This window comes from Xenopus laevis, chromosome 4S, assembly GCF_017654675.1.
Source record: "Xenopus laevis strain J_2021 chromosome 4S, Xenopus_laevis_v10.1, whole genome shotgun sequence".
NCBI classification, from domain to species: Eukaryota; Metazoa; Chordata; class Amphibia; order Anura; family Pipidae; genus Xenopus; species Xenopus laevis.
In genome coordinates, this window is record NC_054378.1 from 58418623 (window position 1) to 58435743 (window position 17121).

General features: G+C 39.5%; 1 protein-coding gene across 1 annotated transcript; it reads left to right on the forward strand.

Annotated features, from left to right (window-relative positions):
• The first annotated feature begins 7620 nt into the window (after nucleotides 1–7620).
• ctbs.S (chitobiase S homeolog) lies at nucleotides 7621–15016 on the forward strand. The gene is given in 7 exon segments (NM_001086262.2): nucleotides 7621–7797; nucleotides 8517–8655; nucleotides 9158–9366; nucleotides 10971–11142; nucleotides 12144–12241; nucleotides 13733–13894; nucleotides 14755–15016. Coding segments are annotated over 7 exon segments (1113 nt in total). The 5' UTR covers nucleotides 7621–7659; the 3' UTR covers nucleotides 14950–15016.
• Nucleotides 15017–17121: the final 2105 nt, after the last annotated feature.

The window sequence follows — 17121 nt, forward strand, 5'->3', positions numbered from 1 at the left end:
GCAAGTCTACTTTGGACTCCCTTTGTTCCCACTAGGGACACTCTTAGCCCACTAGTAAATACTGTACCTGGAAGACATGGTGTACTTCTATGCTCTCTTTAAAATATTAAATGCAAGGATCCATGCTTACACCAGTCTGGAGAAATCCAAACCTTTTGCTGTGGATAGAAGCAGGAGCAATAACAAATTGGAGAGCAAGGATACTCTTTATTTGGGTAATTTCTTAAATAAAGATACTGGGGTGATGAAACAATATAACAAGGTAATAGATGATTAGGGATGGGCGAATTTTTTCGCCTTGTTTTGCTGAAAAAATGACGGCCATAGACTTGTATGTCGTTGTGCGACAAAATAAAAAGACGCATGTCAAAAAAAAAATTTGACGCCCATAGACTTTAATGGCCGTCGGCGACGTTTTGCCAGCGGCGAATTTTTGGCGAAACGAAAAGGGTCAAATTCACCCATCCCTATAGATGATGACTTTATGAGAGGACACCCTAGATTCTTGTATCTGCAAATTACGCATTATATACACTATATATAGAATTAGATTATATAGGCCAAAACTACCCCACCCTATAGAGGAAATTTGTAATATAGGATATACTCAAAGGAGTTTAATTTCCACTTGTTATAATCTGTTACTCTCCAGAGATCTTGAAGTCACCCCCACCCACATATGTTAAAATGGAAAAGACTAAGAAAAGACTAAAAGACTCTAAGATATACAGTATCTGTCAATTTGGCAGAGACTTTGGGACAATGCAACCAAGACCTCAATTTGCACATACAGTAAGAGAGTATCTTTTGAGAATGCCTGGTGAATATTAGGATATGGTGGCATCCTGGTTCAGCAAGGGCTTTTATCAGACATTAATAAGAACCTTTGAGTATTTATTTTGGGTAATACGATAAAAAATATATATAATTCATCCCAAAGATTAGTAAATGTAATACTCACAGTCTAATAGCAAAACTTTGGAAATGTACACAAGCTCCCTCAGAACAGGAATTACTGAATAGAATGCAATATATAAAATGGATGGAATAGTTAACATCTGTAAAAAATGCTACAACTGAAAAATGTTTGGTACACTTTGCCCTTTAGGGGCCACTCACTCATACCTGAATGAAGGATTGTTAGCGGTTTATGTTTGTACCGTTTAGTTTTATTGAACGGCTGGCTTGGCGAAGTAATCTTACAAAGGGATTCTGCTGATAATATATCTCTTATATATAGTATGCTTGCCTCAATAGGGTGGGCTCTTGATTATACTATTATAACCCAACTACAGTTGTTTTGTTCTATTGTTTCTCTTCTTTCTGTTTATTTCTTTTTACAAACTGCCATGGCTCCTGGAAACATAATCACCATTTACCCCAGATTGTACTTGATACAACCCAGAATAACCACCCTGACATCTCCATATATATTTCAGCACAGTAACCAAATAAAAAGAAATAAAAAAGGGCAAAGTTTGGCCTTGTCTAGTAATCCATAGCAACCAATCAGATGGTTGGTTTAAAGCAGCTAAGCAGTAACACTGATTGGACTCAGTGCCAAAGCATGACTCCAAAGCCTAAGATCATGAGTGTTCTTTGGAGTTATATATATGTTAATTGTATCACACCTATACATTTACGCAGCACTTTACAGAGATTTATCATTCTTGTCAGTTTATGCCCCCGTCCCAGTCACTATAACCTTCAAACACATTAGGGTCAGGTTAATCAGAAGCCAGTTATCATGCCTGTATGTTTTTGGAGTGTGCGAGAAAGCTGGAGTAACCAGTGGAAATCCACATAAACAGGAGTAAAACATGTAAATTGCTTGTAGATAAAGCCCAAGACAAAATCAGCATTTTATTATTTGTTTTTCAGGATTCTTTCTGTTACAAGCAAAAGGGGACAGCAATGAGATCTATGCAATGGGATTTGATATACACACATATTTCATATCTATATATTCAGGCCATAAAACACGAATGCTTTAAATGGATTTAAACACCACTTTCATTTCTAACAAACTTTCATGGCAGCAGAAACCTTGTAATATGACATCATGGAGAGTTTACTGAAGTTAGGGGTGGACTGTCTTGACTTTGCTGGACAGCCCAAAGTTGTCAGAAATCAGATACATAAATTTAATTACACAAATTAGCACTTCTGAGAGGATCCTCATACACAGTGTTCCTTTTCCGGAAGCCTCCAATGCCCCTATCATGTGAATATGCACTAGCAGAATGCTGTTTCCAGGCCTCCTCGCACAATAATGTTTTCCCCCTTCTTTTCTGTCATATTCAACATACAATGCATAAGCTTCTCTCGAGCTAGACCTCTTGCGTTCATATTTAGGATGTGTTATTTTGGTACTTAATATTTTGCAAACTGCAAACTTTGACCAGATTTTCAGAAATGTCATCAAAATTGCCAACTTTAGTAAACCTTTACAATTTGGTAGACAATGGTATAAATCTTGCGCAAAAATACAGTAAACTCCGGATGCGCAAAATACAAAGGGATTCCACCCCAAAATAATATTAAAACAATCAATTTGATATGCGCTTCCGTTTAGAAATAAATACACCAACTTTTAGTGTCCCCCAAATGTCCCAAAGATTCCCTGTATTCCACCGGGGTCCGGAGCCGGAGGAAATATCCCAAATATCGCTTCCACAGCTGGCGATCGCTCCTGAGCTTTAAAACAGAGAAAAGACAAAGACCGCACCAATGTGAAATATTCTCAAAGCCGGTATCAGGGCCCTGCTTGGTTACTACTTACAGCAGTGATCCCCAACCAGTAGCTCGTGAGCAACATGTTGCTCTCCAACCCCTTGGATGTTGCTCCCAGTGGCCTCAAAGCAGCTGCTTATTTTCGAATTCCAGGCTTGGAGGCAAGTTTTGGTTGCATAAAAACCAGGTGCACTACCAAACAGAGCCTCAATGTAGGTTGACAATCCACATAGGGGCTACCAAAAGGCCAATCACAGAATATATTTGGCAGCCCAAGAACATTTTTCATGCTTGTGTTGCTCCCCAACTCCTTTTATTACTGAATGTTGCTCACGGGTTCAAAAGGTTGGGGATCCCTGACTTACAGGATTTCCCGGACACGGCTTACACACAGGAACAGATCTGCAGTGCGGTAAGGCTCAGCTTGTCTTCCTAAGCGATGTCGCTAATGTTTTCACAATTCCACGATATGCTGCGCTCGCTGTCTTTGCGATTCTGCTCCTGGACGTTCTAGTTGCCTCGTGTCCCACAGTCTCGGCATCCTCTTATCCACTTCCCAGGTCAGTCAGGGTCAGATACTCACGGGTTGGTAAGAGGATAGGGGGTGCCTTGTGATCTTATAGTCAGCACCCCTTCAAATAATGGACTATCCCAATGCCTATTCTACACCTCAGAGTCTGGTTTAGATCCGCCCGTTCCCTCTGTGAGACGCTTCCTGCTCCTCAGCAGGTAGTTTGAAGTAGACTAGCATGTTTACCTCTTTTAGATTCGGGAGAATGTGTACTTTAAAAAAAAAAATATAGCATTCAGTGGTGAAAGAGTTCTCTGAAATATATACTCATATTGTGCAAGTGTAAACTATAATAATAATAATAGATCTATAGTATTAAGAGGATAATGTAATAAAAAGATCAACGTTCGGCCTGCTCTTATAATCAATAGCAATAAATCAAATGTTTGGTTTCAAGCAGCTGAGCATTGATTCTGCCTGGCCTCACAGACTGAGTGCCAATATGTAACTCTGAAGCTTCCGATCATGGGTTTTCTCTGGTGTTTGCTTGACCTGTGGACCATTGTAAAGATAAGGAAATATATTTCCTATTACTGGCTCACTTGAATGTTGTGTGAGGTTCATTAACCCATTATCAGTAGCCAAAAAACTCCTGTTAGTACTCATTACAGTAACAGAAGAGGCACGTGCCTAGGGCGCAAAGCTGGGAGGGTGCCAGGCACGTACCTACTTTGTGCCTATCCCTAGTCTGGGCCTATGTCCACGCTCATGCACACACCTGTTTACGTTCATGTGCACGCTTGTTCAGGCGTGAGCATGCATGCCAGGGGGTAGGGATGACATGGACAGGCTGGTTGCCCAGGGCACCCAGCCAGCCTCGCTCGTCACTGGAAAGATTTAATCAGCAGCCAATTAACATGTCTGTATGTTTTTGAAGTGTTGCCGAAAACTGTAGCCTGAGGAAATCCACATTGATAAGGAGAGAGCATAGACGGCTGAAGGCAGAGTCAAAGACCCCAGTGATCGTTACAATTTCATTCTGTTACAGGCAACAGTGGACAGCAACACATGCTGTATGTTTATATTCAGGCCATGCAACGAGTTCCGAGCATGAATTAGATGGTGCTAAACACCACATTTATTTATTCAATTTTCCAAAAGTTTGCAGCAATGATAAAGAAATGATAAAGACGGCAATAGAAACCTTGTAATATGATTATGAGAAATAGTCACAAGAATAGGAGTACAGGGAGTAGTCAGCACAAAACCAGCAGATATGATGCAGAAGATGCTGGAACAGGGAACTGCTGGGATGCTTATACTACAAAAGGTAGCTGTGAAATTGCTGGATTGCTGTGATATCTGGGGTGGGTTTAGTGACACCTGGGGGCAGACTGGTGTCATTATGGGACAGGCCAGTGACATTTTGAGGTGGAGGATATTACATTACATGCCGCACCATGCAGAGTACTTTTCAGAATAATGAAAAACACTGTAACGGACATCAAATCAAAAAACTTTTAGAAATAAATTAGTCAGTGAATAAGTTACATCACTGAATAAAAAATACAATATCTTGCTGCAATCACAGGTAACTGTTTCTCAGCCTGCATATAAACAGAAACAGCCAAAGCATAGCCTCAGCCTGCTGTGTCTGCGCATAGTTGGACACCGGTGCAGGCTGAGGCAAACAGTTGGGCAATTTTTACTCTGGCTGGTCAAGGAACAATTAAGCTGACCATAAACGCAAAGATCTGATCGTACGAATTGAGGATTCGTACGATTTTCGGACGTGTAGGGAGAGTCCTAACATTTTTCGTCCGGCGGAGATCGGTCGTTTGGTTGATCGGACAGGTTAAAAGATTTCTGTCAGCTGCGGGTAATATTTCTGCGTGTATTTCTAAACGTATGATTTTCAGAGGGAGACTGTCACTAGCTTTTGTCGGACATAACTTTCGTACGATTGCTGTCAGGGGCAGAACATCAGCTGATCTGTTCTTTTGTACTTTATTTGATCGGAATGGTTAGTGGCAGGTCGGGAGATGGGGAAGTCTGATCATATGATCAGTGTCGGACTGGCCCGGCGGGAAACCGGGAAAAAACCCGGTGGGCCCCGACCCTTAATGGGCCCCCGCCGGGCCAGACCCCTCTCCCGACAAGTTTGTTTGAAAAAAAAAAAAAGATTTCTATAAGCGCCGCTCCATCTGCGCATGCGCGCAGCGGCATTCATACAGATCCCTGAGCGGCGCCTTTCAAGCAGGAGCGTCGAGCCGCGCCGTCACGCAGGCGCGCATCACAGTAGGGGGGTGGGGGGGGTCAGGGGGCCCTGGACAGTAGTCCCGGTGGGCCCCGGGCCCCCCAGTCCGACCCTGCATATGATGATTTGTACGATCGGATCTTTGCGTCTATGGCCAGCTTAACAAGTGACTATGGCCTATAACAATCATATATGTGCAAACAATGAGACTACATTCTCATCTGTTTTTTATTATAATGGATTAAATCTCCTATATATGAAGACAAAAACAAGTGCAAACAGTAAAATGTGCTAGTGCAGCCAACTCCGATGAACTGTGTGCACAAGCTTCAAAGTAAAATAAATAAAATAATATTCTAGAAATCCCACCATTAATACCTCCTTGCTGTGTTGTTATTTACAGGATCCCCTTAAGGCCACAAAATGCATGCAATTAACCAAATCAGATGTTGATTTACACAGTTGATGAAAACAAGTATCTATCCCTTGTCTCTTGATTTGTTAAAATGTAAAATAAAAGGCACCTATTTAACATGCCATAAGGAGATCCTGGAGCCAGCCTTACTCCCACAGGCAAACTGTTTAACAACTAACAGGCTGAGGTGAACTAATTACCCAAGAGATAAAAATGCAGCAATAAATCTGCTTCAATTGTAGTGACATTATCTTACTCAACATTTAAACTGGTGCTAGACCGTAGACCCTTGCCTCCAAACCAGCAAGAAATAATGTGGTTAATGGTCTGATGAACCTGGAGTAGGAAATAAGGATTTTCCCAAAAAGTCAGGGGTGCAGCATTCCGGGTACCTCACTCTTGGAGGATTGAAATAACCCCTATTCAGGACCCAGCAGATGAGGCTGCAAGGGAAGGTGGTGAGACTGGAGCAGTAGATAAGGCTATGGGCACACAGGCTGTTGGCTCTGGATCTTGTCAGCCTGTGTATTTTTGCAGGCTGAGAGAAGCAGATCTGCTCAGTGCCCCTGCTCCATTGATTTGAATCTGATCAGCTTGTGTGAGGTCACACACAGCGGAGATGAAGCTGAGATCAGTATTTGGGCTGACCTGAGCCTGTGCGACAGTGCTTGACCTCACACAGGCTGATTGGATTTAAATCAATGGAGCAGGGGCACTGTGCAGATCTTCTTCTGTCGGCCTGAAAAATATGCAGGCTGACAACAACCAGAGCCAACAGCCTGTGTGCCCACAAGAAGAAGGGGTAACTAGACAGACACTGAAAAAACAACAACCTTGTGAGGTCTGCTGTCAATGTTACTGCCACCTGTTATACTCCAGGGGCAGTAGAAAAGGCTGATGCTGACTATTGAGCCTCTAATGCAGTGGTTTCCAACCAGCGCTCACCAACCCCGTGGATGTTGCTTCCATCAGCCTCAAAGTAGGCACTTATTTTTGAATTTCTGGCTTGGAAACAACTTTTGGTTTTGTAAAAACCAGATGTACTGCCAAACAGAAACTTTGTTAGGCTACCAGTCCAAGTAAGGTCTACCAAATAGCCAGTCATAGCCCGTATATGGCATCCTCTGGAAATTTTTGCTCTCCAACTTTTTTTACATTTGAATGTGGATAATAAAGGATGCAAAAATGTTATATTCAACTCCCCTCCCCCAACCTTTCCCTGTACTGGCAAGGCAATAGCCTGCAACCCCTGGCTAAATCCTTTATTTCTGAGCAACACTTACAAATAGTGAGCATTTTCCCCCTGGCCATGGAACCACTAATTCCTGCAGAGGCTTGCAATTGCCCTTAAGCAGCCTCCATTCCCAAACAGCACTCGAGGGCAATTTGTTTAGTTTGCACTGAGGCCTTTTACATATCCTGTTAAAAAGTTTCCAAATACATAATGAAACGTGTGTGCATGTTTTTTTTAATATACAATGAATAAATGTTGTTTTATCTACCAGCTATTCATGATTTTAACACTTTTGTAAGGAAGTGTGGGGCAAACAAATCCTAATATGTTATTTTGTGATGATATTTGCCTCCCTAACAGAACCTGTCCTTCCTTCTTTTTAGCAGCCTGCACAGCCCTTCCAACTCCTCCCATGAGCTGAGCTCCCTCCCGCCTGCTTCTCATATTAATAGGCTGGGAAACTGCCAAATGAGCTACTGCTTGTAGGAAGGTGGCCCAGAAGGCAGAACATGGCAGAACTCGGTTCAGGGTATTGGGCCCTCAGCCCACTTTTTATCATGCTCATCTGTGTATCCCTGTGTTCTGCTGGCTGCCCCTGTACAGACCCCAGTCTCTGTGAGCCCATTAACAGCACCCGGGATTCTGAGGTATTTCTTAAAGTGAATATTTGTGTAGTGTCACTGATTTATACTGATGTTCGCTATTGGGGGAAAGTTCATTATTTTGTCTGTCCTGATTGTCTGTAAATGTCACTGTTTCTGTGTATATGTAGATCATGTGTTTGAATTGATTGCATTTCATGTAAAGGCAGTCAGTGTTACACTTACAATGGAATTTCTTTTCACAAATTTCTTTGCTTTCATTTTAGCATAGTCTTTCAAATTTTACATTTCTCTGTGTATTTGTCAGTTGCAAAGAAAAAGACTGGCAATTTCTCCTCTTTCTCTTCATTCTTTCTCTCTATGTAAATATCTGATATTATTGTTAAATGTTATAACTAATTATTTTCTTAGTATGTTAAAACTAAAAAATGATTGAAAGAAAAAGACTGACAATTATTAATAATAGTTATGCTATCATAGCATTTTTCTATACAAGTTGGGGGTAGGTGATCTCATTTGTGTGGCAATTTTGCAGGAGAATATAAGTAGTATATTATAATTATAATTTAATGCCCCACCCTTCCTGAGCCAGTGCACATGGGATTGATACCTGGCCGGATTTTCAGGACATGGCTTGTCCATTATGGGTCCATCTGCCAAACTGAGTCCCCCAGTACCACAAATAGTAAACTTGATCATAATCATATTTTTATCCTTGGAAAAAACTGCAACAGAATAGCTAATTATTTACTTTTTTATTTCAGGTGCTCGTATTCTACACAAGAGGAGAAAACTGGAAGTTCTATGATTGGTCTCAGGTTACCACCATCGCATTGTTTGGGAAGTATGATCCACAACTCCTGTGTTTTGCACATTTGAAAGGAGCAAGGCTTGTATTAAAAGGTAGAACACACCAGTTTATAATTTCCAGTGAAGTCTAGAAGATAGATTGAGAAATACAGACAGATAAGTACTTTTGTCTTATTAGTGAGTCTGTCCTGAGTCAATAATGTAAACCCTCTTATTCATGAATATAGGTGCTATATTGCAATACCCAATTTCCACACTTTTTAAGATCCAACTGGGAGCAGATTGCTCATAATTAATTGCTGGTTGATTGGTATCAAATCCTTGTGCAATTTAGCACTATGTTTATAAATCAGCCCCTTTGCACCTCATGGGGATGTCAAAATGCTCCATTAGCTACTACAAATAATATAATCTCAGTAACTAAAATGGCACAAACTTAATAAAAACATAATTTTTGATTTATTGTAGAGAAAGAAAAAGCTAAATACAGATATATTGCATTTTACACAAACATTAGGGTCTATTAATGCTTACATCTAATTTGTATGGTTTCATGTTAGTATAAAACTTTCCTTTATATTTATTCTTGTTTAAGGTGATGTTCCACTACAGGACATTGTAGATCCAAATAACAGAACATCTTGGATAGCGCAGAAGGTGGAACTGGCAAAGAGTCAGTTTATGGATGGAATTAATCTGGATATAGAGCAGTCAGTGCTGAAAGGTTCACCTGAGTATTATGGATTAACTGCATTGGTTCAAGAAACTACTGAGGCTTTCCACAGAGAAATCCCTGGCTCCCAGGTAATTCCAGAAGATCTCATAGGAAAATAGTTATAAAGATAATGTAATATATACTGTATGAGAAATAATAAACTATTATACTTGCTCATTATGCCACTACTGATGTGACAGACAACAGTAGTATAAGTAAATTTGCAATATGTCTTCCTGCAATTGTGCATGTGTGTTTTAATCTGTTATTGCCTGCAGTTTTTTGTTTATTTGGATTAGGCATTTACAGCTCTATCTAGTTGCTATGGAGATTGTCCTTAGCAACCAGGCAGATTGCTTACAGACTGGAAGATGAATGGGAAAGGGGTCCAAACCAATAGAAATGTAGTAAAGGTATGGGACCTATTATCCAGAATGAAGAGGAGAATGAGTTCTCTAGATAATTGATCTTTCAGTAATTTGGATCTTTATCTTCATACCTTGAGTCTACTAGAAAATCATGTACAACAGTTAAACTCAATTGGCTGGTTTTGATTCCAATAAGAATTGGTTCTATTTTAGTGCAAGGTACTGTGTTTTATAATTACAGAGAAAAAACCTTTTTAAAAGTTTGAAGTTTGTATTATTTGGATAAAATTGGGTCTAAGGGACCACAAATGTCTGATCTCTCCACATTTCAGTTTGGGGGAAAATTTCTAATCTGCCACATAGGGTTTGTTGGCAGATGAATTCAAAAGTAAACATGCCCTATGTAGTACTGCATTGTGGTATTCCTAAAAATGTGTGTGTATAGTGAGTTAACAAATGTCTTGCCCTGTTATCTCAAGCTGTAGGAGTGATGGCACACGGTGAGGCAATTTCAGGCTACTACATGATGCATATGTTTTACCACTGGCAGTTGATTCCAGAAGACGTATAACTTTGGAGGTTTACACAGTGGCAGAGGGTAGAAGTGACAGAATGTTCCATCTGCCATTACCCAACTGTTTTAACAAGGGGCTACTTAGTACATTGTACTCTTGTTGATTTGATCTGCAGTGGCAACTATCTAAGAAGGAAGAGGGTGGTTCAGAATTTCTGTATATTTTTATTTGTATAGCTCTCCTTGAGGGCAAAGCACTGTACAGCAAAACAATAAATTAGTAGTAACAAACAAGGGGTCATTGAAATAAAAGTAACAATAAGTGCATTATTAGAAATACAATTCACATACATTTAAAATATAATTACAATACAGATAAGTTGCTTAGTGTCAAGGACACAGAAGGCTAGATGACCCTTACAGTCTAAATGGGAGAGTAACATACACACACAATTCGGAGGGGTATTAAAGTGCTGTAGGTTACAGTTTGTTACAATGTCATATACTGTAAGTATATTCTGTCATTTGCATTTACTAAAAAACACTTAATCGTTACAAATAACAATAGGATTGTTTTGCTTCCAACATGGAAAATATCACATACTGTACCTATTTCATTGACAGTCTGGGACTGTCCCTTAAAAATAGAAGAGTAACATGGATTAAGCTATTTTAATGGATTTCCTGCTTTACTTAAAGAGCTATGTGAATAGGCAGTGGTATTATGACTGCTGTTGTGGTCAGAATGCCTGCTTGTCATATGACGTTGTGATAAAATAAGTCACTAAAAAAAACTTTCTTTCTCACCCAGGTAACATTTGATGTGGCATGGTCTCCCGACTGTGTGGATGGAAGATGCTACAATTACACAGGGATTGCGGAATCATGTGATTTCATTTTTGTTATGTCATACGATGAGCAATCACAGATATGGACAGAGTGTGAGGCAGGGGCCAATTCTCCTCTCAATAAAACAATCTCAGGTCAAGTTCTTGTTTTAATGATCTTTTTTTGTTTTTAATTGTCACTTAAAATAACGACAGGCCGTCAATATGATGCAAGGGGTGGGGTATGCATTTTGCCAATATGCATAAATTAGTTGTATATACATTGTATGAAGCCAGAATAAAAGCAGAAATCCTTTGTATTTGTGTCTGTCTACCTTAAAGGCTAATGGCAGACTAAACAGATCCCCAAAATTACATTTTGGGCCAAAAAACACCCTGTGTGTGCAGGGACAGACAGTTGCTATTAAAATGAATGCAAGGCAGAAAGGACATCAATGCACATTCAGGGTCACTTCTCGTCTGCACAAAAGCACAACAGTGGAGGAATCCCTTAGTGTGACACTGTAACATTAGCCAATGAGATGATGTATCATGAAATGCCAGAGGCCACTCTGTGATATATTGCTGGGGTTGCTGTATTATGAAACAGTGGTGACAATGCATTGCTGGGACAATAAGTTATTAAATACTGTACATTACTGAAAAGTTATAAAACTGTGCATGGCCCTTTAAAAGTGGGTAATCTTACATTTATATTTATCCGGAGTGCCGCCTGGAATATTTTTTTCTTTAATCCTACAAGTAAGTGTCTGTTTGTTTGTCTGCCTGTCTCTTATTTTTAAAATCGGTTTGTACCACTGAGGTGCCTTTCCTAAATCTCAAGCATGGAAGGAATGTTTGATGTTTAAAGTCCCTTGGTCTAAATTGTAAACAGTTAAATTTATAACACAATCTGGCAACCTATTACGTAACATGAAGTGAATGATTGTTGACCTTAACAATTACACACAAAACAGACACAAAAATATTTTGATCTTTATAAAAGATATATCCATTAATACCCCCTTACAGCAAAATATAAGGATATTGGGCCCAAAGATTTTCAGTCATATACACACACACAGGGCTAACGGCCAAGTGCATTTAATAAAGTTAATTATGGAACGTAATTAAATGAATTTTTTTTTTTATTATAGGTTATGAAAAGTTCATTCAGTTGGGGATTGAGCCCAAGAAGCTGGTAATGGGTGTCCCTTGGTATGGATATGACTACCCATGCCTGGAATTATTTCAGGTAATTATTAGAGACATTTTTTGTTATATTGTGGTTTGTGTTCAGTAGTCATACACAAATTGAAGTGATAGTGCCATGCTAATACCGAAACATGTCACTAAAATTAAATGTAGCACTGTGGTTTTTTTTTTTTTTTCTTCATCACTATATATTAGATATAGACCCCTGGCAGTTGTTTTTTGTATATTTTTGTTGTTATATAGGTTGTTTTTTATTTATTTTTTTTTTTGTTTGTTTTTTACAATGAGAGCTGTGAGGTTGTGGAATTGTCTTCTTGATGCAGTTGTACTCTCAGATATGTTAGAGTATCAAAAAGGATTCCAGAAAGGATGCTATTGAAGTAAACCAAAACAGAGTCGCTGAAATTCGCTCTTAGTTGAAAGTTGATCCAGGGACTAATCCTTCTTGGAGTAAGAGAGGAATCTGTACCCGGGGTCACTGAGGCAAAATGGAGAGGTTGCAGATGGGGTTTTCAACAAGCAGTTAGGCATTTGAGTGAATTTCCACATACTGTATCTACAAATACGCATATTCTGTAATGCTGGTTTTTCTTTTTAAACCAAATATATTTCCACTGTAACTGTGGAAGTACATTTATCAAACATTAACCTGTGGAATCCAGAAAGATTTTCAAAAGCTTGGCTTTCTTGCAAAATATTCTTGACTGACAGTAAGGGGCACATTTACTTAGCTCGAGTGAAGGAAAAGAATAAAAAATACTTCGAATTTCGAAGTACTTTTTTGGCTACTTCGACCATCGAATTGGCTACTTCGACTACGACTTGAATCGAATGATTCGAACTAAAAATCGTTCCACCATTCGATAGTCGAAGTACTGTCTCTTTAAAAACTTTGACCACCTAAAACCTACCGAGCATCAAATTTATATAATATATTAACAAAACGTTTTGTACACAACTAGCAACAGTGCATAATAGTGCTTTTAGACTTCCGGGCATGTCTTTATCTATTCATAAACTGCCAGCATTGATTCAAATAGAAAACAATATATACAAACAGAGCAGTGCTACAGCTGTAAAAATATCCTAGCAAAGCACTGCCGCAGCCATGAGCAGGGTAAATCAAATTGGGTTGTGCCCTGCCTTCCCTCGTACTACCCTTGCTCCACCCACTTCCTGTCTCTGCCCATGCCATGCCCCCCACTGACAACAATGAGTCCCCTGGAAATTTCAAGGACATGGGTAACTACATTGGCTTCATGTGGATAAACGAATGGCCATAAGATCAGTAGTAGGTCTGCTCACGGTCATCATTGCCCAACCCAACAATTACAGTTCTGTTACTCACGATGTCATGTTAAATGTTAACAATTTAATCTGAGTTACTGTTTATATAAAGCAGTTTATCATTTGCATAGCATTGTGAGCATGAATATATAGTCTGACTCTAGCCTGTAGTTGCATGAAATATGGGTGATTAATTTTAGTAAATAAACCTTGCTTTAGCTTGTTTACTCATATTCTGTTTCAGGATAACAAATGTACTATTAAGGAGGTCCCATTCCGGGGAGCACCTTGCAGTGATGCAGCAGGGCGGCAGATCCCATACAGTAAGATCATGAAGCAGGTCAACAGTTCTCTTACTGGAAGGCTATGGGATGATGTACAGAAATCCCCTTTTTATAATTACAAGGTCAGTAATCATTTCAATGTTACAATGTTAATTATTCATGTGCACCTTGAACATTTTGTTTATTTGCTAAAAAAATGCCAGTTGTGTTGTTAGGCAGTTCTACTTTCCAAATGGTTAACTAGGAAAATTACTGACAAACACTCCCTCAACTATTTTCACCTACATGGCTGCAGGGGGAGGGTTGGTCATGATAAAAACTTGCAAGGAGGTGGCCTGATGGCAGTGTCTGCTCAATGATGGAGGACAGTGCTCAATAATATGATAAATAAAAACATTAACACTTTCTTGATTGTCTAGATTGTTAAGAAATTAACACAATTGTCAAAACAGATGCATCAGAATATGTTAGACTGTTTTAATCAATCCAACTAATTCATTAGTGGCTACTAAATTGCAGAGTTGAGGACTACCACCTCAGGGTTCAGACCATAATAATCCACACTGGAATGAATTGTTTAGTATCCGATCTGTATTGGTTGTTGTTAAATCCATCTCTATGTTTTGATGGGGGGGACTGGAAATTTAACTTACACCCCTGCTCTCTATCATCATGACGCTCACATGATAGGTAAGGTGATTGCAGAATAAAAATCCTACCACTGCTAACACTGTGCTTTGCATCTCCCTCCCATCAGACTTTGTATCCATTGTATGATGCATGATATAGCCATTTTCTCTGCCTGAATAAGCACTAAATAAGAGGCACTTAAGGAATTACACCTCATTTGTTAATCAGATTTACTTATCACCCACTGCAGTTTGGTGGATATTATATCACAAATACAGTTCCCCTTGTGAGAGGTTTAAGTTTAACTTGAGATTTACAGATTTTAATTTTCTTTTTATTCCCCAAAAAAAAGGATGCAAAGGGGCAGTTACATCAAGTTTGGTATGATGATCCAGTGAGCATCTCCCTGAAATCTGCATATGTGAAGATACACGGATTGAGAGGCATAGGCATGTGGAATGGAGATCTACTAGATTACTCAAGGAATCCCATAGCTGAGACTCAAACTAAAAGCATGTGGAATGCCTTAAAGGGGCAAGGAAATTAAGAAATCAGAAATGTGGGATATCTGAGCAATAAAGTATACATCTGTAATAAAACTATCTTTTTCTACACACAGTGGAGATTTTCTTTCTACATAATGTAAAAAACTTTTTATTTCTTAATTTTCTGTGCTGCAAGTTGGCCCTCATCCACCACCCTGTTAGTGGCTTATTTATCAGAATGTATTTGCTTTTTCTGATGTGAGAAATCAGTCAACCAAACTGGCCATTTCACGAAACCCACACTTATGGAGGGCCTTAACCATCTCACTGTCTGCTATTATTTCTATGAACTCAGGCCATAGACCCCCCAACACTGGCAACCATCCCCCTACCATAGCATGTGCCCCTTCACACCTCCTGTGGGGAATGAACCACCCAACAACTCAGGGCACTTTCATGGATCCTCAAAAGAAACATACTGGTTCATGATTTTAAGTGCACCCTATCTGGTGACAATCAGGCCCGGATTTGTGAAAAGACCACCTAGGCCCGGGCATAGGGCAGCAAGATTTAAGGGGGGCGGCATGCTGCCCAACCACACCCACATTGGTTCAAAAACACCCCATTGCTCCAGACCAGATGATGAAAATGTGCACGAATAAAGGGGAGGGGACAGGGGCGACGAATGGCAGTGGGCCTAGGGGCGCCCACTATGTAAATCCGGCCCTGGTGACAATTATCACTGTACAATTGAGTGCCATGTAACAAAATATCCAAGCTGGCATACTAACCTGGCACCTGCTTGTTGACAACCCTTTTACTACACTCAATTGCTTCCCATCTGCATATCACCATTGCAATTTATAAATGATTTCCAAAAATATAAGACTGATTAAGTAAGTTATCAATTCATGGCAGCTCAGAGACAAGCACAGTTAGCTTCAGAATATAATAATTATCCCTGTATCATCAGCAAGCCTCATTTTTGTACTTTTCTACTATAGAGATGCTGAACCTTTAGGCTGGTTCAATAAGTTTAATATATAAAATATACAATTTCTAGCCATATTCTTTGAAAGGGTTTAGTTATAATTCTCCTTTAAAGTGGAAAAGGAAATTACCATTAATAATTATTATTTGTCAATGGGCTCTCTGGGGGGGGGGGTTATGGTTAAATACTTGCTAAATCTTTCCTGTATAAATATAAACTATGATCACAATAACCACAGTTACTGAGTGCTGCAGATCTAATCATAATGCACAATAGGGGTTGTATTTGACTAGTAAATGACAAACAATGTTTCTGATGTGACTGATTAAATGAAGGCAGCATGCATTGTTGAAAAAAAAGCTCTACTTTGCACATTGCCTTTATCTGTTCTGGAATTGTCTTTGTGCTTTGTTTCATATCTAGGAGACATGTGACTGCTCAGATGAATACAGCTATGTGTTCAGATCAGGGCAGATAATGCAATGAGGTAAGGTAAGAACCTTGTTCACCAATCCCTTTGGATGTTGCTCTCAGTGGCCTCAAAACAGGTGCTTATTTTTTAATTCCTGGCTTGGAGGCAATATTTGGTTACATAAAAACTGATGTACCACAAAACAGAGCCTCTTGTAGGTTGCCAGTCCACTTAGGGGCTACCAAATAGCCAATCACAATGCACATTTGGCACCCACAGGAACCTTTTCATGCTTATGCTGCTCCCCAATTTTCTTTACTTTTGAATGTGACTCGGGGTAAAAAAGGTTGGCAACCCCCACTCTACATCATACTAAAAGTTAATTAAAAGACAAACAACCCCTTTAAGGATGAAGCAACTACAAAAAAAAAACTGTTTTCTCGTCTGTAAGTGCAGCCTCCCACAGGCAGTGTTCCATTGAAAGCACATTTGTGGAAAACAATAAAAACATTTTCAAAGAAAGCACATTGTTCAGATCTCTGCACTCCAATATGGCATTAGCTGCCCACTGCTCCTCCTGCTTGAGGCACAGAACAGTGTGTGGTTTTTATGAATTAAAGGTGTTGACTGTGATTTATCAAAACAAGCTAATCCTGCCCTAGGGTCCTATATCTAGATAAATGACATTTCTATTTTCTCATTTTCATAAACTGCTGAATATACTGACTGTGGCCTCGCCTACTGCTTACTACACCTACTCATATAAATAGAGAGGTTAGTTGAGTTTTTACAGGCTGCACACAGGTTTCTCTGTTGTGGATACCATGGGAT